We start from the raw sequence: 27,654 nt of genomic DNA on the forward strand, positions 1-27,654 counted from the left end.
TAACTTCGGGTCAAGTGGTATCCGCGACATGGAAATGAGACATAACTTACGTCTGTGAAGCCCTTCATCCTCGCCAATTGACACCCTCAAGCCATAGGAGCTGAGCTCCATCGATTTCGAGAAAGAGAGACGATCAAGCGGCAATGATGGGTGTTGGTGGCTTGGATTGAAGGTGGAATGCGCAAGTGGCAATCATCTTCTTCATGCTTAAGCTATTTAGGGTTAAATGATGATTTGATGAATTGAGATAATATAGTTAAAGTAAGTTATGAAAGCTTGTTAGTAGTGATAGAGAACGAATTTAGATGCCTTAAGCAAGCTTGGTATGTGGCCCCATGAGTGGGATCAATCCAATGAGAATTAGGGTTTGAAACCCTATTTAGTGATTATATGTAATTGATGCATTAGAGTTAGATTATGATGAATTAGGTATTATGGGATGCTTAATTCATTAAGTGGATGAGAGAAACAGTTAGATTATGAAAAGATAGAATTATGATCCACTAAGTGGTCATTTTAACCTTAAGATACATTAAACTCTTAATGGGCTAATACATATATTGATAAGCTTATATATGTGTGTGAATAGGCCTAAGAGTAGGCAATGGATCCAGAATAAATCAATGACAGAGAAGAGAAGAAAGGATAGTTAGTCACCGCTATATCTCTCACCCTCTCATTTAATTCTGTTATATGTATTTATCAAGGTTGTAAAAATCGCTCAACGTTAGCTAGTCGGTGGATTGGGATTAAGGGATTAATCAGCTAGGCGGAGATTAATTGCGGGATTAATCGGGGACCATTAATTGCTAATTTGTTAGATTTTAAAAAATTAAATATGAATAATATCATATAAAAGTTCGTAAATACCACTAATATCATAACAAAATAGGTTAATATGATAATTACAACACTAATCATACCTCAAATAGTTTCTGTTGAGATATAATTTCTTCAAAGTGTTAAAATTTCATCGAGTTCAAATGTTTCAGTCATTGTGTATGTATGGATTAATTGTTAGGCGCCCTCTAATCGGTCGAGTAACGCCTAGGGATTAATCGGGGCCTAATCAGGATTTTTACAAAATTGGTATTTATATGCATGTATGTATGTTATATGTATATGTCATGTATCTGAGCATGAGATAGGATTATACCTGTTAAAATCCAAATAAATATTAGGTACTTGGGGATAGATGCTTAAGATCATGTATTTGAACACGTGTGTATAACTAAATTACACAGAGTTGTATAACAAATGAATATAGGTATCATGAGGTATACCCTAAGAATATATGATGAAATAATAGGATTATATGTAATCTAATCCAATGTAAGGATAGATGATAAGAAGGGTGTCTGCTGATACTTAAGAGATAGAAGGAAAAGATATAAGATGATTACATTCCATGTAATCATAAGAGTAGATATGCATGTCCAACTACCATTAGTATTGTGTAGAATTCTATATGATACTAGACATGGATAAGATTAAGTACTAGAGGAGAAAGACTAGAAAGTCTCTTGATGAGACATAAGGATAGATATTTCTTCAGGGACAAGATTATGGTTACTTTAAGGACAGGAATATGGTTCCTTCGTGAACAAGAGTATGGTTCCTACGGGAACAATATATAAAAGGTTCCTTTGGGAACAAGAGTATGGCTCCTACAGGAACAAGATATAGGAGGTTCCTTCGGGGACAAGTGTATGATTCCTACCGAAACAAGATTATATCCCTATAGGGAAAAGATTAAGATTTTCTTCAGGAATGAGATTATATCCCTATATGGAAAAGAGATAGACGCTTCCCTATGGGAATATAGATAGGTGATTCTTATGAGAATCAAGAGTATGTATGGTTACAAAATATAGAGAAAGATTCATTGAGAGGGACAAGATAAGAGAGTTTTGTGTAAGAACTTAGATGTAAGGGGTAAAGAGCAAGGAATTCATTAAGGATTCAAGGGTAAGAAGAAGGATTAAGGATCCGCAAGGGATCATAAGAGAGAAGGGTAAGACTGGGTGAGCATGCCCAGTAATGAAAGTGGAATGTTTTCCCTTAGAACATGGTATGAGATGTGAACATTGAGTCTAGATGAGAACAAAGTCCTGAGGCACTATATATGAGAATAGAGAAGAGAAAGAGTAGATAATAAGAAGAGCATGTGAAGAGGCTGTGAGTAGACATAAATAAAGAGACATAAATATAGAATGTATAGAGTATGAGTATAGTCTGTTAAGAGATAAGAGAAGAGTATGAAGAACATATTAGAATGCACAGTGTGAGATAGAAAAGAAGAAGAAATATTAGAGGAAGAATAGATTAATGTGAAGATAGATTAGAATATAACTCACCAGACACTTTATGTCTGATATTGTAGATGTGTTTCTGTTTTGCAGGTTCAGGTAGTAGCAGCTGCGGTACCATATGTGAATACAGGAGCACAAGAACCTATGATACGTTTTATTCCCTTGTTGTCCTAATTTGTATGCAAGTTTCATTGTACACCCATGACTGTGCCTAGGATATAAATTTTTTAAATTTTTATGAGTTAATAGAATTCCACAATTTTTTTAGTAATAACTCTAATAATCCTATTAGATTAGATGATAGAGTCTGGGTCGTTACATTAATGAACAATACTCATACCACCAGATTTTTTGATATGAAAAAACCAATGTTTTAAAAGCTAGTTTTTTAGTTGAGCTGGTTTGACCTCGGTTCAACCAAGTTTCCAAAAGCTATATGTATTGTTATATATATATATATATATATATATATATATATATATATATATATATATATATATATATATATATATATATATATATATATATATATATACACACACACACACACACACAAAACAAAAAATTAGTATTTACAAATTCAAACATTAAAAATACAAATAACAACAACTTATATATCAATACAAGTACATACAAAAACATTAATAATCAATTTATACGATTTTTTCTCGGTTCTATTATACCGTTTCAACTCGGATTTTAAAGATACCATCTGGTTTGATGTGGACTAGAATTTGACATAAAAGAGTGACAATTGAACAGCTCATTTGATCATTTCCCATCGTCTTGGTTTGATAGGTTTTTAAAACATTGACAAAAACTGAAATTACATTCTGATTTTATATTTTTATTTAGTTTATGTAAGTTTTGTTGTAGAAAATAAGAAAAGTCTTATAAAAAAAAGCTCAAAGTACAATAAATCAAACGTTAGGGGGCTAAAGTGTAATTATAGATAAAACCAAATACGCGTATATATGGAATATACGTTTAGCATGCCCATTCATATTTCTCCTCGCCAAGTCTTTACTGTTACAAACAAAGAATCAATTTCCCTTTCTTAGCGAGCAATCCATCTTCCAATTAGACTCAATTCAAATTTTTTAACACCCGATTCATTATCAATCATCAATATTTTCTGTTAATTTGATTTCATGAACATGAGTTTCTTCAGAACTTTCCTATTTTTGGGTCTTATTTCAGTAGCTTTCTGTCAAGAGCAATCTGACACAGATCCTCACCTATTTCCACGACCTTTGATAATCGAACTTCCACAAAACTTGGAACCTCGATGCGATAGCTCGATCGAAGAAACTCGATTACGGTGTACGGGTTGGAGAGTCGCAGGGGAGGCGAATAATCTGAGTCCATGGAAAACGATCCCGCAGGAATGTATCGATTACGTGAAGGACTATATGTTGGGTCGATCGTACGAGATTGATCTCCAAATGGTGTCTAATGAAGCAGCACGATTCGCGAAGAGTATTGACTTGGAAGGAGATGGAATGGATGCTTGGATTTTTGATATTGACGAAACTTTGCTTTCTAATCTACCTTATTATGCTGAACATGGCTACGGGTATGCTTCCTATCCATCTCTGATTCGCAGTTTTGATTCGATTTCAATTAAACAGTGGGATTCGTAAATTTCAACTTACGGGTTTTGAATCTCATTTCATTTCAATGTGAGGGTTTTGATTGGTGATCCAATGTGGTTTTGATTTAGGAATTTTCGTTATTACAATTATTCAAATTTCAATAAACCCTAATACCCTACTTCCTAACATTAACTTTAAATCATGGATGTTACAGATTGGAGATTTTCGACCATAGTCAATTTGACAAATGGGTTCTTGAAGGAGTGGCACCAACAATTGAACCAAGTTTGAAGCTTTATAAGGAGGTTTTAAGATTAGGGTTTAAAATATTTTTGTTAACAGGACGTACGGAAAACAAAAGGAATATTACTGTTAATAATTTGATCGAGGCTGGATTTCATAACTGGGAAAGACTCATTTTGAGGTAAATGTTCAAAATGAAACAATTTCTTATTTATTTATTTTTTGTTAAATTAGTATATGAATTTTTTTTACAGAGGAAATGAAGATCATGGAAAAACTGCGGTTGCATTTAAATCTGATAAGAGGAAGGAGATTATGGAAGAGGGGTTTCGGATTATTGGAAACTCGGGTGATCAATGGAGTGACTTAATAGGTTCAGCTTTATCTGTTAGATCATTTAAGCTATCGAATCCTATGTATTTTATATCTTGATTGTTTGAATATTTCTTATTGCGACAATTGTAAGGATTTGAAATGTGTATGTAAATGAACTCCAAATTGGTTTATTCTCAATTTTTATGATTATGATATTTTCCTATTGCAAAAGTGCATCCCACGTTTTTAGAAAGAGTCAATTACAAATTTAGTCCTTATGTTTTACTCAAAATCTTAATTTTTATCCGGTTTTTGAAAATTTCCGGAATTCGTTCTTAAGTTTGTGTGTCGTTGTGGATTTAGTGCCTCTAACGATGAAATATATGTCTTAAATTGGTTTAGTCTCAATAGTCAACCTACACAAGTATTAAATTGGTTTATTCTCAACTTTCAACGTATGCCTTCTCTTTTTATTGCAATAGCGCTTCACACGGCTCACACGGCTTTAGAAATAGTAAATTACAAAATCGGCTTTTATACATTACTTTTAATGCATTATTTTAAGATCGTTTCGAACCCATTTTTATTTTTTCGTTCAAAAATATAATAAAAAGTAAGGTAAATAGCTTTTCATCTTTAATTCTACTCTATTTTTTATCTTATTTTTTACCTAAAAATTATATTTTTAATATATTTTATTCTTCCAACTAACATAGATTGTCAAACACACCCTTTCTATTAATTTGATTTTAATAAATATATAATCTATATTTTTTTTCATTACAATAATATTAAATAAATAAGATTATATTTATAATATACTTATAAACTTTTGTAAAATACATTATCGTTTTTTAAAATTTCAATATATATTTAACTTTTTATATGAATTTGATGAACAAAAAACAAACTTTATATTTGTAATTAATTAATATAATTTAAAATATAACAAAATATTATAATTATTAAATACTACATTTAAATTATAATTAATAGGTAAAAATATACTAGAAATATATAACCATATAAACAGAGAGACTAAAACCGACAACACAAAGTTCATCCCTATTTTGGGAGAAATGAATAGTATAACATCATATTTGGTGTAATACTATTCATATCCCCCAAAATAGGGGAATAAATGAGAGACGGTTGGAGTAGAATGAGGGAAACAATAAGGAAAAAATGGAAAATAAGAGTGGGTTGGAGATGCTCTAAGTTTGATCCAGTTTTTCACAGTTTGATCATAAGACAAATCTTGAAATTTTGAGTAAAACACATGATTAAATTCACAATAAATGCATTATGAAAAACTTCGCAAACATTTCAAAAACTGAAGTAACCATATGATTTTAAGCAAACGTGGACTATATTTGTAAGTTAATATATTAAAGACTAGTTTATAACCTATGAGAACAAAGATTATAAAATTAATTAAACTTTTATAGTAAAAACTCAAAATTATTAATTAGTTAGTTTATATGAATTATTAATTAAGAGGTATTTTTAGTTATATAAAATTATAATCGTTAATTTAAATAAATACATGACCTTATAATCTGTATTCATTTTATTTTAGTTGTTATTCTAATGTTATTAGTTTAATGTAATTAGAGTGAAAATTTAAAATGGAAAATCAATAGGTTGATAAGTGACCTGATATTAATTAGAAAACCTAATAGGGTGACACATGACAAAATGAGAATAAACTTATTTTTTTTATTAGAATAAAGAGATTAGAAAATTATTCTTTTATTAAAATAAAAAGATTAGAAAATTTTACATAAATGGTCAACCAACTCTAGTTCTTTTCATAAAGTTTTTTTTTTTGTATAGATGGTCATTGTGGTTTTTAAAATATTATCTTTTATGGAGACATTCTTTTTGGCTAATGCCTAAAGGTATTAACTTTTTCAGTTAAATTCTACATGAAATGTCATATTTGTTTTTTCTGTTATAGGGACCGTTTATGTATTTTTGTCAAAATCTATAATGTTTTTAGACAATTTCACAAATGGTCTTTATGTTGATGATTTTGTTTCCAAAATATTCCATATGAAACTTTTTTTTTTTTTGCAGGGATGTTCTCTTTGTACAAAAATTGCACTTCAAGTGCTATTTCTTTTAGATGTCTATTAGATTGATCCGTTAAATTGAATGAATTTTAGATACGGACCATTTCAACCATTTTATGAAATTTTGCCTAAGGACCATTTGTGAATTTTTTTTTAAAAAAAAAAGTCTATTAAATCATGTATTAATTACCATAAATCAAATAGAAAAGCAAAAGACTAAAACATAGAAAATATAATATTATTTCTAAAGCATGAACCTTTAAAACATATAAATATTTTTCTTTTTTCTTTTAAAAAAGAATTGAATGGAAATAATGCCATATTATTCATATGGATAATTAGTTTAGTATGTGTAGCAACATAGTTGATTACTAGCTAACAGACTTTTTTCTTTCTTTCTTTTTTCTTTTCTTTTTTCTTTTTTTTTTAAAATTTTTTTTGCTTTGAAAAGTTTATGCATTTATTAAAGAATATATTCAAATTTGGATAAAACTAAATAAAATTTTAAAATAAAATATCAAAATTTTATATCGAACCAATATAAAATGTCCCATACGTATATTACGAAACCGAAACTGAAACATATTTTTACCTTTAACTCAAAACTGCATACTTATATTTTTTTTTTTAAAATAGCAGTTACCCCACCTATAAATAGACCTTTAAAACCAGCTTTATCTGCAGGTTACCCCACCTATAAATAGACCTTTAAAACCTTCACGATTTTGTTCCTAACCTTTTCCGAGAGTGAGAATTCAGTTCTCATAGTCTTCTTTCCTCCCTCCTTAATTTTATAAGGTTTTAGACTTTTGGTTGTGAGCCATTAGATACATTTTACTTTGGGTGCTAGTCCTTCAAAGTGATTGCAAGGACTTCAAGATCTTCAAAGGAATCACGCGTATGTATGATTATACTTTAAAGGTTAGTAATCTTCTCCCTTTTGTTAGTTCAAATTCATAGTTTTAAAAGTAGTTTGCTATAATAGTAAAACCTAGATCTAGGGTGCATGTACATTTAGGTTTATTATTAAATGTTTACGTTGCCAAAAATTTGTGTATAAATGCATAGAAAACCCATTAATAATAACACATCATTTTTATTTTTGTACAAAAAATGTATTTGTATAAGAAAAATAAAGATGAATCTTGAAATTACATCACATAAAAATTAAAAAGTAATAAAATGATGTTTTTTATTTTATACTTCAATTTTTTTAGATAAAAAGTAGAAAACAAAAATATAATGATGTATCATAGTTTGAATATTTTAGATAAAGTTTATCAACAAAAATTATTTATATATTAAATAAAATAGATTTTAAAATTTGTAAGTTTTAATTATTTACTTATATAAATATATTTTGAAAAAGTATCCAAAGTTATTAACTACCGGTAATGTTTCTAATAATAGCAGAGTTTTAGGGTGCCCTTATGATCCAATTGAGCAAAAAAAATTAGAAGAAATTAGTTTATTAATTTGTCATGGTTTGATAAATTAACTATAAACTATTTTGGAATCAATTAATTCAAGGGATTAAATATTAATTAGTTAAAAGTTAACTAGTTGGAATAATCCATAATCCCTAAGGGATAAGGAAGATTTTGAAAATTGCAGTTATCCAATGTGGGATTGGAGATGCTTTTTGGGGTAAGCATCTAAGACCTATAAATAGGGCGATAGGGATCACACCCTAATTGCTCATTCCCTTGTCTAGAATTTTCACTGATTCCTTCTCTGCCTCCTTGTGAATGATTTCCAAACTCCTTCTAGGGTTTGTTGAAATCAATCATTTCTCCTAGTTTTCTTTAATCCGCTCTTGGTGTTCTTGGTTGTGAACCAAAAGAAGAATTTTGATTTAGGTCCTCTTCATCAAAGTCAATGTGACTGTTACAAGATCAGAATCAAGGAATTTCAAAAAGATCAAAAGATATGTAATTCTTTTTGTTTTCTAAGTAGATTGTTATAACTAGAATGAAACCTAGATCTTATTAGGGTGCATGAACACATGAATTTTATTCATGTGTTTAGATTGCTAGAAAACCATACGATATTACAATTTTTATGTTTTAGTTTTTTCTAATTTTATTTGATTTATGGTAATTAATACAAGAATTAATAGACTTTTTTAAAATGTCACAAATGGTCTTTAGGTGAAGTTTCACAAAATAGCAGAAAATATTTCTTCAACTTAACAGATCTATCTAACGAACATCTATCAAAAGGACCACTAGAGTGCAAGGTTATGTCCAAAAGGATCATTCAAGCAAAAAAAAAAACAAAAAGGTTCATAAGGACTGTTTTAGGGACAAAATCATAATCATAAGAACCATTTGTGAAATTTTGTCATGTTTTTATTTAATCTATTTAAACATTTGATGTTTTTTTTTAATATTTTGTTTGAATACATTGTTTAATTTGTTTTTTTTTTTGTTACATTTTTTGATGTTTTACTTGAATAATTTTTTCTAATTTTTTTTTTTTGACATTTTGTTTGATTACATTTTGATGTTTTATTTGTTTATATTTATTAAAGATTTCATAGTCACTATAATCATAATTCTTAACTTAATTCATTTACAATCATGTGGCGGGAATGACAAATGTGTTATTTAAAAATTTAACACTATTAACTAAAAAGATTGTCTTTATAAGATTTTGTAACCACATGGACTGTGTAAGCAAAAAAAAAAATTGTCATTAAGACCAACTCTCATTGATTTTATCAATCGTACAGACTATTTATATAATTTTGTTAAAAGATTATGAATGACTTGTTTATACCTTGAGGTTTCAAATTGAGGATAAATTTATAAGAAAAAGGGAGGTTTAAATTTAATTTATAAGATCAAAGGACGTAAATGTATAAATTATAAATAGTTTGTTACATTTTTTTTGCATGTGATAATGTCACAAGGGTGTATTTGGAAGGAATATTTTATTTATAAAAAAACCTTTGATAAAAATAAGACAAAATTGCAAAAATGATCCATATGGTATATACTTTTTTGGGGTTTTAGTCCAAACCACGATTTTTTTGGATTGGTGGTCATTTTGGCAATGTTTCTATGTAGAGATGGTCCCCCTTAAACTTAAAATTACTAATACACCTTTTTAATTTGTTTTTCTCATTTTCATCCTTTATTAAATATTAACGTAATAAAAAAATAAAGTGGGGCCCACCCCACCCCACCTCTCTCTTTCTTTCTGAAATTTCTTCCTAGAAATTAAAACACACACACACACACACAACTTCATCATCTTCTTCTTTGGTCTTGTTTCTTACCCTTACTATCCCTGTACAGTTAGTTAATAAACACAGATACATAAAGCCAAGTATCTGGGAATTGAAGTAGAAAATAAAGCCCCCAGATTTTTCAAATCTTCCTCCCAATCTAGAAAAAAAAAAACCCAAAATTCTCGTCAAAATCAAGTTTAGATACAAAAAATCATGCAGAAAGCCATGTATCTGGAGGATGACGGATTGAATATGCCAAATTGGGGGTATTACGAACCTTCATCCCTACCACTTCAACCTCCCAAATCTGGACTATTAAAGATGCGATGATTGATTTTGGAATCGATTACAGATGATGCTGATGCGATGGCTGGTTCATCCTAGGGACATGATTTTGAAGTCTGTGGTCAATCCAAGTTGCAGGAAGATGCTCGAACGAGGTGTTGTTTGGAATATTTGGCCGCTTTCTCTTCAAATCCACCCCTCGATCTATAATCTGGTGACGAAGAATGTCAGAGCTAAGTAGTAAATTGAGATCATGAAGTTGTTCGGGATCACGATTTACAGGTGAATGGGATTGCGATTTACAGATGAAAGGGATTATGATTTACAACCTAGCAATTTTTGCAACCTTTCCAATGATTGACTCAAATGTCAATCGTGTCCCCCTCCTTTGTTCTTCTCTGAATCAGTGTGAGTAGAAGATGAGTCTTGTAGAAGAATGATGATAACAATGGCACTATAGATTTGAACGATGATAGTTGTAAACCCATGTATTGTGGTTTGACCTGGCAGCTCCGTCTTTGAGAACTGTGTTTGTTTTTCTTAGTGAATTGAAGAACACATGAAGAAGATTAGAGAGAAAGAAAGAGGATAGTCTAAAAACCCTAACTCCGGCATGAAAAGCAGCGACTCCGACGACTGAGAAGTTCTTAACCAGTGATGGTGTTGTTGATCGATAGTAGTGGTAGTATTGACAAGGAGTAAACATCAAAATAATGGGAATATGACTCTTGTGTAGGAGAGAGAGAGAGAGAGAGAGAGAGAGAGAGAGAGAGAGAGAGAGAGAGAGAGAGAGAGAGATGGCCCTTTTTTATTTTTTTTAATTATTAAAACAAATAATTTAGTATTGGATTTAAAAAAATGAAAGAAAAATTGAGAATAAATACCCCAAGGGTATTACAGTCATTTCACTATTTGGAGGGACTAAAAAGCGCAACGAAACTAGCTTAAAAGGACCACCAATCCAACAAGTCATAGTTTGGACTAAAACCCCAAAAAAATGCATACCACATGGACCATTTTTGCAATTTTGTCTAAACATAATTGTTATCTTTTAAAGATGTAAACAAAACAAAAATTAAAAGTTTCGAAAAGATCTACTTGATGTCTTGAAGAAACTTTTTACATTACGAGATTCTTGTTTAAAATTACATGTACTTCTGTCGAACAAATTTTTTTTCTTATGCTTGAGTTTTTTTAGAAGCTTAAAGCTACAAAGCACGTCCGTATACGATTTTTTTTATAATCGTTAATCAAAGATTCTGATAATTTACTTTTCAAACAATACGAATGATTCAAAATTTTAAGGGTCTAAAAACAAATATACATATTCAGATATTTTTAACTAAATCACTTTAATTTAGCATTAAAAGCTTTCTTTTACTTACATACTATCCATGCGAACTTTAAAAAGCATATGGTCTCAAGTTCTTAATATCATTTATAGGCAATTTATTGCTGAAAATGTTAGAAGTGGAGTCTAAAGCACTTTGAACATGATAAATTCATTTCAAATCACAATAAAAAGTGTTCTAAAAAATTAAAATGAATATCGTTTTTGGGTTTAAAAGCTTGTATGATCTTGTTTAGAGGGAAAATTACTAAATTTGAACAATATAAAATTACATAATTTGAAACTCATTTTGTTCTAGTGTGTCCAGCCAACAAGAACATCCTAAATCTTAATTTTAAAAGCTTAAAACCTTTCAAACTATGTTCTCCAGTCGATCACATTTTCTGTTGAACCCATTTGTCAAATTGAATATTATTGAAAAATTCTTACATGATGTATTCAGTTAATAACAACAATTACATGAAACAAACACATTATACATTATATTAATTCTCATAACATTGAGGAACAATATACTTTACCCATTTAAGGTTTTGGCCACATCTGTTTATTGAGTTTGACAGTTTCGTCCTTGATAATTCATAAACCACTTCTGGTGTTTTAGTATGTGATTTCAACTTTCTTCCCCACTGTTCACACTTCGGTTCTTTTGTTTTGTTTTGATTCAGATACCTATATTTTCTTCATTCAGTTTCACTTGCACATGTTTGAACTTATGTTTTGTTTTTACTTTCATCATGGAATTACTTGAGTTTGTGAAGCTTTGGATTGTGATTTTAGTGAAATTTGCTTCTAGGTTGGTTTGATTGAATTGATCTTAGTTTTTTATCAAGAAATTTTGTTCATTAGCTAAATTAATTGATGGACATGACAGATTTTGATTATTGGTGAATGAAAGATTTGTTCTTTGATCAAAATGGTTTATAGGTTGCGAAATTTACAGGGTCGGTCCAGACGGTGATCGACCTGTGCGATCGCCCACAGCCCACGTCTCTAAGGGGCCCATGTTTTATCGGTTTGTAGTTTCTATATATAAGTTTTTTTTTTATTTATTTATTTTACATGTTTCTTTGGGCCCCAAGTCAACCCATCTTCAAATTAGCGCTAGAAAGAAAACAAATTGGCCTGTTTACAAGCTAGTTGAAGGAGAGAAAAGTAGGAACAACCGAAGGAAGAAAGCGGGAGTTAGGGCGCCTTGTGAATCAAAATTGACATCCTCGATGACTGAACTGTCTCTACATCAAGCGGAAACTCCATAAGAACTCTAAAGATGAATTCAAGTATCAATTCAAGAACCGTCAGTATGTCATCTACTTTCCCTCTTGCTTTAATCGTTATCTATTTTTGTCTATTATATTCACTATCAAATTCTCCTCTACTTCCTACTCTTGTATCTCTCAGTACCTCTCGCATTCACCTTCTAGTTATCACTCTCTCGATTCTTGACCTCGCCTGCCCCTTCTGTGTTGATTTCTAACGTGTTAGTAGATAACATATAAGGTACGATTTTGTTGATGGTCTTTTTGTTTATGAAACCTTATAGGTTTGTATATTAGGTTTTTGTGTTTGAATTTTTCTTCTCATTTTTGGTTGGTATATCAGATTATTGTTTCTAAAATGTTATAAGTTTTCTTTATAATTTTTGTTTGCACAGATTTCTGAACTTGATTCTTTCAGAAATAATGAAACTCAACACTCTAAGTTTCAATCTTTTTCTCTCTATAGAGTACTATGTTTGTACATTCTGGATGCAATTGTATAATCATAATGTTCCAAATTTTCTGATGTTTATTTTGGTTAGCAGATTTTTGATTTTGTTTTATTTAGCATTTTTATGACTTTTGTTATTGACTTTATGTTGTCGCTTACTTTGATATAAAGCTTCCACAAAATTGACACATAAATCAGATGTATTCTTTATAAAGTATTGTTGATAATGTTTCAAATTTAATCTTAAAATCATTATCTAGCACTTATTGAAAAAGTAAGATTAAAAGCATAAAACAATTTGATTAAAGTAAGGTTCATTAATATTTTAAGGTTCTTATTAACTATTCTTGCTATTTTGTTATTTTGAAGAGAGAAGTTTTGCAGAGCTTATGTTATTGAAGAATTATTAGGGTCATCAATGTCATAAGAAATGTTTAATAATCTTGCAATATTATGTATAGAGAAATATATGTTACATAACATTTATCTTGGTAGTATTATTAATGATTTTGCATCTAAAAGCTACAAGAAGTATTTTTCTTTAAATTTATTGTTTTTTTGTAAATGTTGTGGCTTAGTATTATTGAAAATATTATTAATAATGTTTGTAAATGGTAGGTCTGTTTTTGAATTTTTATTATATTCGATTTTGGGGGCCTTCTTTTTTCTTCTCACCCCGGGCCCAAACTATGTTTGGATCGGCCCTGGAAATTTAGGAAAAAAGATTTAATCTTTCCACTTGGATGGCTTGGTTGACTAATGGGTTAGAGAAATTTCAACGTTTTATGAAATTAATGATAACTAATTGGTAAATTTAAGTGGGCGTTTTTTAATTTACTTTGATTTCAGTCCTTATTGCTTCTTAGCGATTGAGTTCATCTGTAAAAAAAAATCTAATTGATCGTTTTCTACATAAGATGGTTTTTATAAAATAAGATCAGTAAAGGTCAAGTGAAGTTTTCTAATAATATTCTAACTTAGATTCCCAACTCTAATTTGTACATCTAATATTGTTAAATCTATTGATCATTCACTTTTGTTGATTCCATTTACTTTGTGTCTACTGTCTTCTTGCTTTCTTCCTTTGCTACCATTACTCTTAATTGTTGTCTTGGAAGGTGTGTTATGTAAAATCTATATTATCACTCCACAAACACATAAATTATGTCGTGAAAATACAACACGGGAAAGGTATTTCAGGTAAGGGTCTTATTTTGTTCCTATGTGTTTTTGTTTGTGTACTTCAATTTTTATACTCTAACTGTTGGCATTACACTAGGATTTTGCTTTTCCTTTCGGTTTTATCCATTCAGATTGAGATGATACTTCAAGCTATAGAATATGAAAACCATATGTTTTCAGAATGAGGGTACGTTTGGTTTTTAAATTCCTAACGGAATTGGAATTTGAGATTCCATTCCATGGTGTGTTTTGGAATTCAGTTCCATAAGAATCATTCAAATCTATATTTTATGAATTTCAATATTCTTAGGTGAGGGTGGATGGAATTAAATTATATTTGTTCTTTGTTGTTAAAAGGCCAAAATATGTTCATTATGCATATTGTTGTAAAATAAAAATATAAATTTCAATTACATGGATTTACAATTAATTAAAAAATAGTTAATATCCATAAAAAATGCAAAAAAATATTGGATTTCCATTATTGAATTTCGTTCCAATTTCTAGCAAGTAAATGCATGAGAAATTATGATTTCTTCATATTCCAATTCCCTTGATAAATTCCATTATTTCGAAAAACATTCTACAAACTGATCTTTCCCTTTCACATTTTAAGTAAAAATAATCGCATTATGCTAGGTTACGTAGTCATCACGATAGACTAAATTTTGGTATTATTTGAAATGATATTGCATGCTGATTAGGTTTTATTTTTTGGATAACAATATAGGGGTTTGGAGGAATTTTTCCATATGGGGTTCCCTGAAGAGGTTTCACTTCTAAGATAGGGCAAGTAAATTTTTTAGAAGAGGAGGATATTTTTTTAATGGAAGAACAAAATAATTTGAAAATGGTACATTACTTATAGAAAAGAAAAAAACATCATTTTCTGAGGTTGATTATATCTGAATCCTTCAAAGAATGGGGGATAGGAAAGTCAGCACAAATATAATATTTGGGTTCAGTTGCTAATTTCTTAAGGAAGAATTGGACTTACATGAAATATTTTCTATTTTTTTGTCTAAATTCATGATTTTTGATGGAATATGGATGTTTAGCAGCATTTTGCGCTTTTCATTCACTTTCTATCCATCAATGGAAGACTTCCTCCAAGGCCTCATCAACCAGGTTGAAGCAGGGAAACTATCGCTCCAAAATATCGAAAGCGGTTTTGCCCATCACCAACAAGCCAAAGAAGAGATCATAGAGAAGATGGACAACCTCCCACAATACATGAATTATCTCACGACAAACAACATCGTCATCAACACCAAGCATGAGGCTAGCAGTGATGATACAGTCTTTCCAAACTATATAACAGAAAGTAACCTGACATCATAAAAAACCTGAAGAAAACAATACCAAACAATACATGTATGCCTTCAAGTTGTATCTAATGTTCCATGTACCACTTATGTCCAAAACCTACATTCCAACTTATGCTATCAATCAGGAACAATACAAAGACAATGCTATAAGAAAAACAATAATAATAATAATAATAATAATAATAATAATAATAATAATAATAATAATAATAAATTGACCCCATTACATAGCATGGCTTTTTTCCTAGTTTCCATAAATCTACATAAAAAAGCTCTTTAAAAACTCGAGTATAGTCGTTAACTTATTTTTTCCCTTTTAGATCTTCGGAGAATTAAGATACTACTTTTATATTATTGTATAGATATATGCAATATCTATACAATTTCAAAACTCTTGAAATGAGATTTGAGTATACACTATGCCTCACTTCAATCTCTTTGCGATCAAATTTGATGTCACTACAATTCTTCTAATATAGTGTTAGGTTAGATAACAATTTAATAAATGTTGTGTTTACTCAAGTTATATGTGTAACATTCTTCTAATATGTTGTGTTGTGTTTCCTAAAGATGTAACATCCCAAAAACACTAAAGATGTAACATCCCAAAAACATGATCCCAAAATTTTCATTTTTAATTCTAGTAAAAATACTATTCCAAAATATTGTTCATACAACCCAATAAATTAAGTGTGTCAAACATCATAAAAATCAGAGTGTGTCTCATAAACAGAATCCATATGGTGTGTGCAATGCAGTCATCCCGAGCCCTTTCCCTTAGACTGGAAGTACCTAAAACATAAAATGAAAACCGTAAGCTCAAAGCTTAGTGAGTTCCCTAAACTACCCCATACTATACATAATTAATCACATACTAGGCCCTTGCCCGACATCGTGCCCCGCTCGGTTTACAGATTTATTATTCTCTGGCCTCGCCTGTCATTGGGCCTCACCCACTATGCACATACAATATATATCACATAATCATGCTAACACATATAATAATCATAAAACAATAGCATATGTTCCAGTCATCGGGACTCGACCGACATCGAGCCCCGGCCGACATCGAGCCCCACCCGGTATACATAGCAATGCACAACAGATGCAAGGGCCACGCAGACTCCTAACATCCTAGCATAATCAACAAGGGCCGGCATTGGCGCCTTAGACCCAATAAACCTAGTGAGGAGACTCACCTCGAATGCTGAACGATAGCTAAATAGGTCCCGACTTTGAATATCAGCTCTACCCAACACCTAAACAGTAATAATTCCTTAGATACAACTCAAAATACGTCAACACCCCCTTATTAGTCAAACATGGTCACAGAAAAAAATTCAAAAGTCAAGGTCAATGGTCAATGTTGACCTAACACACCGTGGTTCCCTTTGACCATGTCATGTTTCCCCTTTATCCTCGCAGGCGGGAAAATGCTAGCCAACACGTCGTGTTTCCTCGAGTTCTAGCAGCTTAATACATTAAGCTATTTCCTTCGTCTCCAAGAGTTCCCAAGCTCAGATTTGAACCCAATAGGTACTTAGAAGGGTAAAGTTTCAAACTTTACCCATAGGGGCTACCGAAAAGGATCCAAATCTCAAACCCGAAGGCTTAATAGCTCAAGGATTAACCAATAAGTACTTAAATCATGAGTTAAAGCCCCAAAACACAAATCTGACCTCCTTGAGCAAGAAAACCACATAAAGTTGCTAGCTTTACGTTTATGCATGCCTAAATGAAGCTCTTAAGCTTAAAAAGGAACTTAATGCATGCATGGGACCAATTCTTCTCATAAAGCTTGCACCTTTAAGCTCAAGGGGTCCATTGCAACTCAGATCTGGAATAACAAACCCCAACATGACTTCTCACACTCTTCCACCCAACAAGACCAAAAGCATGAATTAAGGAGATCTAAATGTCTACTAGTCAAGGTATGAACTTGATACCTCAAAGAGACTGCAATAAGTGGAGAGATTCTAGATCTATGACCTTCCTTCCAAGCTAAGCATCTTAAATCTTCAAGCTTCCCTTAGAAATGAGCAAAATAACCACAAGAATCTACTCAAGGCTCAAGAACACCATCAAGAAAGCTAAAGGGACAAATTAGCATTTTAGCAACAATGGAGGCTGGTAAGGAGACCCGATCTTGGGCAGTTACGGAGATTATATAGGGTGCAACACCCTAAAATTAGGGTTTCCTTCTCATCCATCACCACGTCGTGTTGAGACACCACAACACGTCGTGTTGGCTCATTAAACTCTGTTGGCCAAAACCATATCACCACGCCATGTTCAATGATAATTCATGAACAAATTGGAAATAATTTCATACCTAGAATCGTGCGTTACAACTCACCCCCACTTGAATCAAACTTCGTCCTCGAAATCCGCCACCTCAAATAACTTCGGGTAGTGCTATCTTATCTCATCCTCCAGCTCCCAAGTCCATTTCGATCCAGACTTGATTGGAACATTCATTAGTAAGCAGACATTGATCTTAAGTATTAACTCAAGGTTTGAGTTTTCAAACCTTGTCCCTACGCATCAGATCAATTTGTTCTCTCAATTGGTATCAGATCTTGAGTGCTTGTCCTTTGAATCCACAAGATCATATTATAGTTGGTTTGAAATTACCTTGGTATTTCAACCATTTATGTGTTAAGGATAAAAGTTCTTCTATATACCACTTTTGCTTGAAGATACCTTAACTTCAATGGCTGCTTCTAACACTCAACAAATGATTTCAATGCAAATCGCAAATAGCATGGTTGGCCCTACACGTGCCCCACTGCTATTTGTGGAAGAATATGATCACTGGAAAGTTAGAATGAAAAGTTTTTTACTAGCTAAAGAGAAAGGTGAAGCTATTTGGAGATCCGTCAAAGAAGGCCCTCATGTTCCTGTAAGAACGGTTGTGAGAGATGTTGCTGCTCAGCTTATGGGTCAAGATGAGACTCGTCCCGCTCGTCTAACCGCAGATGATATTAAGAAGCTGCATGTTGATCAAGTTGCTTTCTCAGAAATGGTGTTTGGTGTCCCTCCATCACTCATTGAACACATTAAGTTATGTAAATCAACAAAAGAGATTTGGGAAACTCTCCAAGATCCGATCGAAGGTTCGGAAAACATGAAAGACAAGCATCTCACCTCGGTTATCAATGATTTTGACACCTTCACTACCACTCCTGATGAATCAGTGGCCTCAACCTCTAACCTTTACCAAATCGTAGTCAACAACACAATTTCTCATGGGATTGTCCGAACTCGCTTAAAGTATAATCTCAAGTTCATAAACAGTCTTGGTAAAGGATGGAGAAATGTGAAATCTTGTCTGCAAAGTAATGGTTCTTTGAAAAAGTTGAAACTTTATCAACTCTTTGATGAACTTCAAGGACATGAATCTAATGTTGCTTAAACTATAAGGGAACTCTCCTGAGGTCCTCTTGCTCTTGTCAGTTCCTTTAAACCAACCATTTCGAACACATCCACCTTGGACCTTTTCAAACCCATTGTTCCACCTGTTCAATCCTCCATACCTATCTTACCCACACATAATTAACCTGTTGATGATTCAGAATCCATGGACTCTGAACTTCGTTTCCATCAAGAGTTTGCTTTATTCTCCATGAAATATAAACGTCCTTTCAATCCCTCTTACAAACCATACCAAAGTCGGTTTCATGCTCCTCACCAAAACAATACTCAACCATACTCAACTTCGGAACCACAACCAACTTTCGAAAATCCTCCTTTATACAAACCAAACATTACAAAGCCAAACTCTAATCCGGAACCACAGCAGAATCCAAAATCCGACAAACCAAAAATTATGTGTCACAAGTGTGGACATGCATACCATTTCGCAAAAGATTGCTTGGTTGACGCTCCATAAAAACTAAAGATCAGGACTCTACATACTACGCCCGAAAAGCTCAAGGAATGGCAGAAATTGAAAAAGCATTTGTGACAACTGTATCAAGGGATGCCGAAGGATATTGGTCATCCGGAGATGATGATGACATGGTGACTAGAAGAAACATGTGCTTGATGGCAAGACAAACTTTTGAGTGTGATGAAGGCTACTAGTCCTCTGGGTCAGAAGATGAAGATGATGTTGTTGAACCACACTATTGCTACATGGCCACCAATAATCCACCTGGTCGAAGCAATGTTCAACAGGTAAAATCTATGACTACTGATAATGATTTTGATATGTCTCTTTGTGAACCTTATCTAACCCAGATCCAAACAGATATGAGCACCATCTATAAAGCCTATGAGTCCGCCATAGAAGAAAGTGAGAAGAAGGAGTGTGAATTAAATCGTCTTAGGTTACGCTTTGAGGATAAAAAGTTGAAAATTGAGTCTTTAGAGCATGAGCTTGTAATGTCAAAAAATGAATGTATCATTCTAAAAGACAAATGTGAAATCACCTATTCTGAAAGAAACGTTTTAATTCCCGATAACAAATGTCTCAACGCAAAAATAGATGCTTTGCATAATTCCATTGACATACTTGAATCGAATCAACGAATGACTCATAACTTTCATCATCCTTGGTCAAAAGCTCCTAGTCTCGGAAGCGAGTTTCCAAAACCAATAGCTAGTCCCTTGAAGGAGTTGTAAAATCTAACCGTTAGGGGAGATGCTCCAAACCGTTAACATTCAGATGCACCTGTCTCTCCCTTGTCACCCCTTCTTGAGACTAATGACAAGTTCGCATCCTTGATTCCTGAGTTTCAACCCATAGTTGTCAAGAGTCCGGATTCCAGGAAATTTCCGCCTCTGATAAACCTAAACCTGAATCGGACCTCTAGCACTCAAAAGTCTGTTGTTTAAAATCCAAACCTCAGCCCTCCTAACAATTATCTTGTTGAGGAAATTTTTTCGGAATCAACTTCATCTGAACCATTAGAGTGTGTTTGGGCATCTTTAGATAGTGAAGTCGATGAGATAATTTCATGTGATTCTGAACCTTAGGTGATTTCAAAGACAAATCTGGTTCCCATTAAGGCCGTGTTCAACAATCCTTCGTTAGGACAAATTTTGAAATTTTCGTCTCAATCCAAAAGATAGCCAATGTTGAATAGGAAGGATATTGTAGACCCTAAGGTGGAAGATCGGAAAGCACACAAAAAGGAACTTAAGATTAGAAAAAATTCAAGATTACTTGAGAACTTCGAAAAGTGTGTATCTCGGAATTCTTGCTCATTAACCCATAGTCAAAACTTCTTCACACCCAATAAGATACTCAAGAGACCCTCAAATCCTCCAAGTCCTGTAGAACAAAAGAAGGTGGTTAGCACCACTAAGGAAAAGTCAAAAGTAAGTCCCACATCTAACCGAAACACCTCGCCTCAGACTGTTTCATTTGTTTTTATTACAAAATCTGATGGAACAACTTTTAGACCTCGACTTTCAAAATCGAATGTGTCATCAAGCAAACAGAAACATGTTAAGAAAACAAAATTTTGAAAATCTTCAAAACAAAACCTTGTTTGGAAAGTGAAAAAGTTCGTGACTTCGGACGAGATAGTGACTTCCACTGCTCCAGAAACATCAGGTCCGAGGAAAGCCATTCCGAACCCTTAAGTCATCGAATATGACTAATGGATAGATGAAAAGAAATTAAACTTTTTTTTCCTAAGAACTCAAACAACATTCTCAGGAAACAAAAAGTTGTTCCAAAGTCACAATCAAAGTACAAAGCCCGTGCCTATGTCCCTAAACCTAACTCGGAGCCTAAAAGCTCCACCACTCACTACTTTTGTAGGCACTTTGTGCTTCAGAGCAAGAAACAATATAGTATATTGATAGTGCTTGCTCTATGAACATGACAGGGCAGAAAGACTTTCCACGGGATCACAGGCTTTCTCCAAACGCTGGTTACATGACGTATGGCAACAACTCCAATTCTCAAATTCGTGGTTAAGGAATTCTCACCAATGGAATTTTCTCTATCTAAAATGTGGCTTATGTAGCTGACCTGAAACATAATTTGATAAGTGTAGCTCAGCTCACTGACTCAAATCGACGTGTTGAATTTTGCAAGAAGCACATCTCTATAATGACTAAAGACCGAAAATAGTGTTTAATCAAGTCAAATCGCAACAAGAAAATGTACCCACTCGACATCAACATGATTATTGGCAAATTGAAACTTTGCCTTCTCTCCAAAGTCGTTCCTGGTGTCAGTTGGTTATGACACCGAAGGCTTGCTCATCTAAACTTTCGGTACATGAATGATCTCATATCTGGTGAAACGGTGAGAGGTCTACCTCTTCTCAAATTTGAAAATGATCATTTATATGCTGCATGTGAGTGTGGAAAGCAATCGAAGAAGGGTCATCCTGTTATCGTCAAAAAAATAATTTCGGAACCATTGGAGCTTCTACACATTGATCTCTGTGGACCATCCATTATAGAGAGTCTTCATCATAAGAAATACATTTTCGTGATCATTGACGAATTTAAAAGGTTCACTTCGGAATTCTACACCCACTCATGTTACAACTCACATTATGGAGTCCGATGCTCTATCCCCAGAATGTCTGAATATTCAGATAATTCATGAAGTTGATTTTGAAACTCTTTTTGGACCATTCAAAACAACACTTGATTCGGAATCTTGATCAAGTCAGCCTTCATCATCCCTTCCTACTTCACAACCTATTTCCGGTCCTCTACCCTCTCTTTCTCCATTTGATTCCGAACCATTTCTACCTTCTCAGGTTGAGGGGGAGAATGGTTAACCCTCTCTTGAATCAAATGTAGATGGATTTCTTGATGCAACTGCTGAATTTGACTCTAATCCGATCAACAACGATGACGACGTCAACTTCTCTGAATTCCCGCCCGAGGACGATGTCAACCTCTCCGGTTCCGAAGTTTAGGGGGAGCATCACTCACAAGTTCAAACCATTCAGGGGGAGCAAAACAACTCTAAAATCGACGTTCAATCTTCTACTGATTAAGAACTATCAAGACTTCACATCTAGAATTCAGATCACCCTCCAAAGCAAGTTATTGGAAACCCTAATGCTGGTGTTCAAACTCGCTCTACCACAAGCTCAAAATGAATGTCATTTTTCGGCATTTATCTCCATGGTTGAACCCAAATCCACCAAGGAAGCATTAGAACATGTTGACTGGATTACAGCCATGCAAGAGGAATTGGCGGAATTCGATAGAAATGAAGTTTGGTCTATCGTCCCTCCTCCTCAGAACCATCCCATTGTCGGTACTAGATGGGTGTTTCGCAACAAGTTAGATAATGCATGACTTATCATTCGAAACAAATCAAGATTGGTGGCCAAAGGATTTACACAGATTAAAGGCCTTGATTATGATGAGACCTTTGCTCCTGTTGCACGTCTTGAAGCTATCAAAATCTTTCTTGCTTATGCTGATCACAAAGGTTTCAAAGTTTAACAAATGGATGTCAAAAGTGCTTTTCTAAATGGTGAACTTGACACGGAAGTATATCTTCAACAACCTCCCGGTTTTGTTAATCTTTCATATTTGAACTACTGCTACAAACTCCGGAAAGCTGTCTACGGCCTAAAGCAAGCTCCTCGTGCATGGTACGAGACCCTCACCAATTTTCTAAAGCATTCAGGTTTTCAACGAGGTATTTTAGATCCCATTCTATTCCGAAGGTCAAATGGAAAGCATCTCATGCTAGTCCAAATTTATGTTGACGACATCATTTTTGGATCCACCGATTCTTCAATGGTTACTGACTTTGCTAAGTTAATGGTCAGTAGATTTCATCTGAGCATGAATTGGGAATTAAGCTTCTTTCTTTGTCTCTAAGTTAAACAAACTAACAGAGGAATCTTCATTCACAAAGAGAAGTACATTTCGGAACTCCTCAGAAAGTACTCAATAGACACCTGTACCTCAGCCAAGGTATCAATGGGTTTCAGACACAAGATCTTTGCGGACCCTTCAAGTGTAGCAGTTGATGAAAAGAAGTATAGAGGAATTATTGGATCCCCGCTCTATCTCATAGCAATTCGTCCGGACATCATGTTTTCTACATGTTTGTGTGCCAGATTTCAAGTCAACCCAAAGATGTCTCATCTTTTGGCTGTGAAGAAAATTTTCCAATACCTCAAAGGTGTAAAGAGTCTCGGAATCTAGTACCCAACAAATGAGAGCTTCCGACTTCAATAATATTCAGATTCAAACTGTGGTGGTCTTCAATTGGATAGAAAAAGCACATCATGTGGCTGTCAATTTTTAGGTGGTCGATTGGTTAGTTTGTCATCCAAGAAACAGAACTGCATTGTGCTCTCTACAACCGAAGCAAAATACATTGCTACTGCCAACTGTACCTCTCAAGTTCTATGGATGAAGTCTCAACTTTTGGATTATGGTTACCATTTTCAACGCATTCATAACTATTGTGATTATCAAAGTGCCATTGCGATTTCGCACAATCCAATTCAACACTCCATGACGAAGCACATTGACATACGTTACCATTTCATAAAAGATCATGTTTTAAATGGCAATATTGAACTTATTTTTGTTCCATCTGACGATGAAATTTTTGATGTCTTTACTAAGTCATTAGAAGAAACCAAGTTCAATGGTTTTCTGAACAAAATGGGTATGATGATGCATGATCCTCAATTCTTTCAAGAGAATTTTACTCTTTGATGGCAACAGCAAAAAGTATAAGTTGATTCTGGAACAAAATCCTTTTACTCTTCAGAATCATTTCCTCTCAGAACAATCAAGATCATTTTATGTGTCGTTTGACCTAACCTCCCATCTCAGTGTTAAGTTGTACAGTCTCCTAGCTCTTTGAAGACAAAGGACCAATATAGTTACATTGGTCAAAATTTTATCTCAGAATATACTTCATAATGTCATCCCGAAATTCAAATCCTGAAAGGTATGTAACTACTTTCTTATTTCACTCTGTAATTTTTCTCTCTGGAATGCAACTTATTTTAACTCCAAAATATTTTCAAAATTTCACTCTAGAAAGTTTTTCAAACATTTTTCAGAACTTCTTTTTTAAATCACTTCTCCATAAACTTTCTCATATTTGACTCCGGAATTTCTAAAATTTCGTCTCCGAATTTTTCTCAAAAGATTTGGCTCCAGAACTCTACTTCAACTTTGGACTCCAGAATTTTCAAACTTTACTCTGGATCACTTTTAGCTCACATGCTTCATTTCGGAACAAATCAAAAGCTTTCACTATGAACTTCTTTTTTCAAGAAATCTTTTTCATAATTCCAAAATGCCTTCGTTCCGGAATCAAAGAGTCAGAAGTCCGAAGGTTTATAATGTGAAAATAACCATAGCGGATGCATCTGATGGACGTCAAGTGGTTGATATTATCCCGCCGGGGCCAGAACTTCTTGTTTCAGAAGGCGAATCTATCAAATTTGAGCAACCGTTGACAAGTAATCCTAATGTGGGCGGATTTGGTCAGGGAGATGCAGAAATAGTACTTCAAGATCCATTACGTGTACAAGGCCTTTTGTTCTTCTTAGCATCTGTTATTTTGGCACAAATATTTTTGGTTCTTAAAAAGAAACAGTTCGAGAAGGTTCAATTGTCCGAAATGAATTTCTAGACTCGCGGATTTATCGACCTCAAGTTTGTAAAAAGAACCAAATTTTTTTTAGTAATTATGATTATCTATGATAAAAAATAAAATTCTAAAAAGCCTTTTGTTTGTTTATACTCTTTTTCTACGAGATGCCGGGAATTCCTTGTACCACATTCCTAGCCACAGTATGTAGATTGTGAAGAAGACTATTTGACTTGACCCCTTCTTTCTTTGTTTTTGTTTTTTTTATAAAAATTTGGGGTGATGTTATTATGTTGCTATTGGCAGATTAAAATGTCATAAAATGCATTTGAGTCTAATATAATGGACTTCGGCTAGATCCTATACAAAAGTAAACGCAAAATAGAACGGATAATTGAAGGGAACAAATATTTCTGGGAGGGGTTATTCGTCTTCCTAGTCTTCGACACAAGAAAGGGGTGTGAAAAATCCTTTTCTTGTGTCGAAATAATAATGATTCTTGATACTGTTCGTCAAACATTCCTAGTGTTAGTTTCTATTTTTTACAGACGTATCAGAACGTTTTTTTATAGTTATTACGTATTTTATTTATTCTTATCTTATAATAATTACGTATACTATAAATAAAAAGTGGTGGACAAACAAAAGAGGAGGGGAAAATCTGTTGAGTAAATAGAACTTCTTCAATGAACTTATAAAAAAAAATATTCTAATTATTAAGAACTCAACGGGACCTTCTCCCTCAAATCAGACAAACAAAGAAGGGAATCCGTTGAGTTCTTACGCTTTCATGTCTACAACTCAATTCATCCGATTACTACAGGGATGAACCCAATCCGGAATATGAACCATAAAAGAAAACACCTACTAAATCGATCACAAGAATACCAGCTACAGTACCTATTATCCAAAGAGGAATTCTTCCAGTAGTATCGGCCATTTACCCCACTTCCCTCCACATTTCATCAAGTGGTCATGCTAGAGACATAAACAGTCATGGATAATTATGAGATGAGATCCTTCCGAATGGGGTAAGAGAAAGAATACCTAGAACGATTAGTCTATTATTTTAGTTCTCTCTCCTTTTCTTAATTGAAGAAATAATTGGAAAATAAAACAGCAAGTACAAAAATGAGTAATAACCCCCAGTAGAGGCTGGTACGATTCAATTCAACATTTTGTTCGTTTGGGTTTGATTGTGTCGTAGCTCTATAATTCGGATTAGGTTTATCGTTGTATGAACTGCATTGCTGATATTGACCCCAAAAAAGAAACGGTAGGTACAGCTAGGCCGTGAACAGTCAACCATCGCACTGTAAAAATTGGATAGGTTCGATCTATGGTCATTGAAGCCTCCTAAAAAGATCTACTAAATTCATCGAGTTGTTCCAAAGAATCAAAACGGCCGGTGATTAATGGAATTCCTTGTCGGTTTTCTGTGAAATACTCGTTTGGCCGAGGGCTTCCAAACACATCGTAAGCTAAACCAGTGCTGACGAATAACCAACCCGCAATGAATAGGGAAGGTATAGTAATGCTATGAATGACCCAGTAGCGAATACTGGTAATAATATCAGCAAAAGAACGTTCTCCTGTGCTTCCAGACATGCTGAGCTCCACATATTCTTGTACAGTCAAAAGGGGATCGATTCCGTAAAAGATTGGATCAGTAAATGGAAATTCACTGAAAAAAATCTTTGTGAGATCGTCAATATTGTACCGAGGGCGTCTTTAGAGTATACCGAATCAGTATAGCTATCCTTTTTCTGACACATCAACGCACTTTCAATGAGTATTGGAAGGAGGTGCTAAATAATTTCTTTCTTCCGTTACTTGTTGTTTATCGATGTAAAATAATGTCCCATTCAATAGAAAATTATTGAATTGAAAATAATCTATTTCTCACCATTATGAGTTTAGGGCTAGAAACTGAGGATCAGGTAAAATATGAATCTGATAAGGTAGTTTCTAATAATTCATGAAATTGATTAGAATATTCCCACAATTGTAAGTAGATGTGAGATCTATAAATCTTTGTTATTCATAGTTGTAGAAGCGGTTTTTGTTGGAATCTTTTTTTTTTCTTTTAAGGAATTGGTTAATCGTCCAGTAACAAGTAAGAATAGCAAATTTTATTCGATAAACGAAAAAGAACAAAGAATGAAATAATTGGAATCACTAATAGTGCATGCATTGTTGTATTAGATCAAAATCGGAAGGTTCTTTCTTGACCTAACTACAAAAATGCAGATTTTTGGAAAGATACAAAATAGAACTTCTAAAGCAAAATAGAATAGAAATGACTAGTCTTAGAATATAGTTGAACCAAAACACCTATTTTTTTTTTTCGAGTGATCATGTGATAACTTTTTGTTCTCCTTCATTCAAGATATTATATAAGTGAACCTATTACGGAATCTAATTAGTTAAAATCAAAGTATAAGATTACTGTTCGCTCTAAAATATA

At 33.2% G+C, this 27,654-nt stretch overlaps 1 protein-coding gene across 1 annotated transcript; it reads left to right on the forward strand.

Moving 5' to 3' along the window:
- Positions 1-3,308: 3,308 nt before the first annotated feature.
- Positions 3,309-4,680, forward strand: LOC111901596 (acid phosphatase 1). Its single transcript, XM_023897471.3, has 3 exons — positions 3,309-3,888; positions 4,122-4,331; positions 4,405-4,680. The coding sequence occupies exons 1-3, from the start codon at positions 3,464-3,466 to the stop codon at positions 4,580-4,582; spliced, it is 813 nt and encodes a 270-aa protein (XP_023753239.1). The 5' UTR covers positions 3,309-3,463; the 3' UTR covers positions 4,583-4,680.
- Positions 4,681-27,654: the final 22,974 nt, after the last annotated feature.

This window comes from Lactuca sativa, chromosome 9, assembly GCF_002870075.4.
Source record: "Lactuca sativa cultivar Salinas chromosome 9, Lsat_Salinas_v11, whole genome shotgun sequence".
Taxonomy (NCBI): Eukaryota; Viridiplantae; Streptophyta; class Magnoliopsida; order Asterales; family Asteraceae; genus Lactuca; species Lactuca sativa.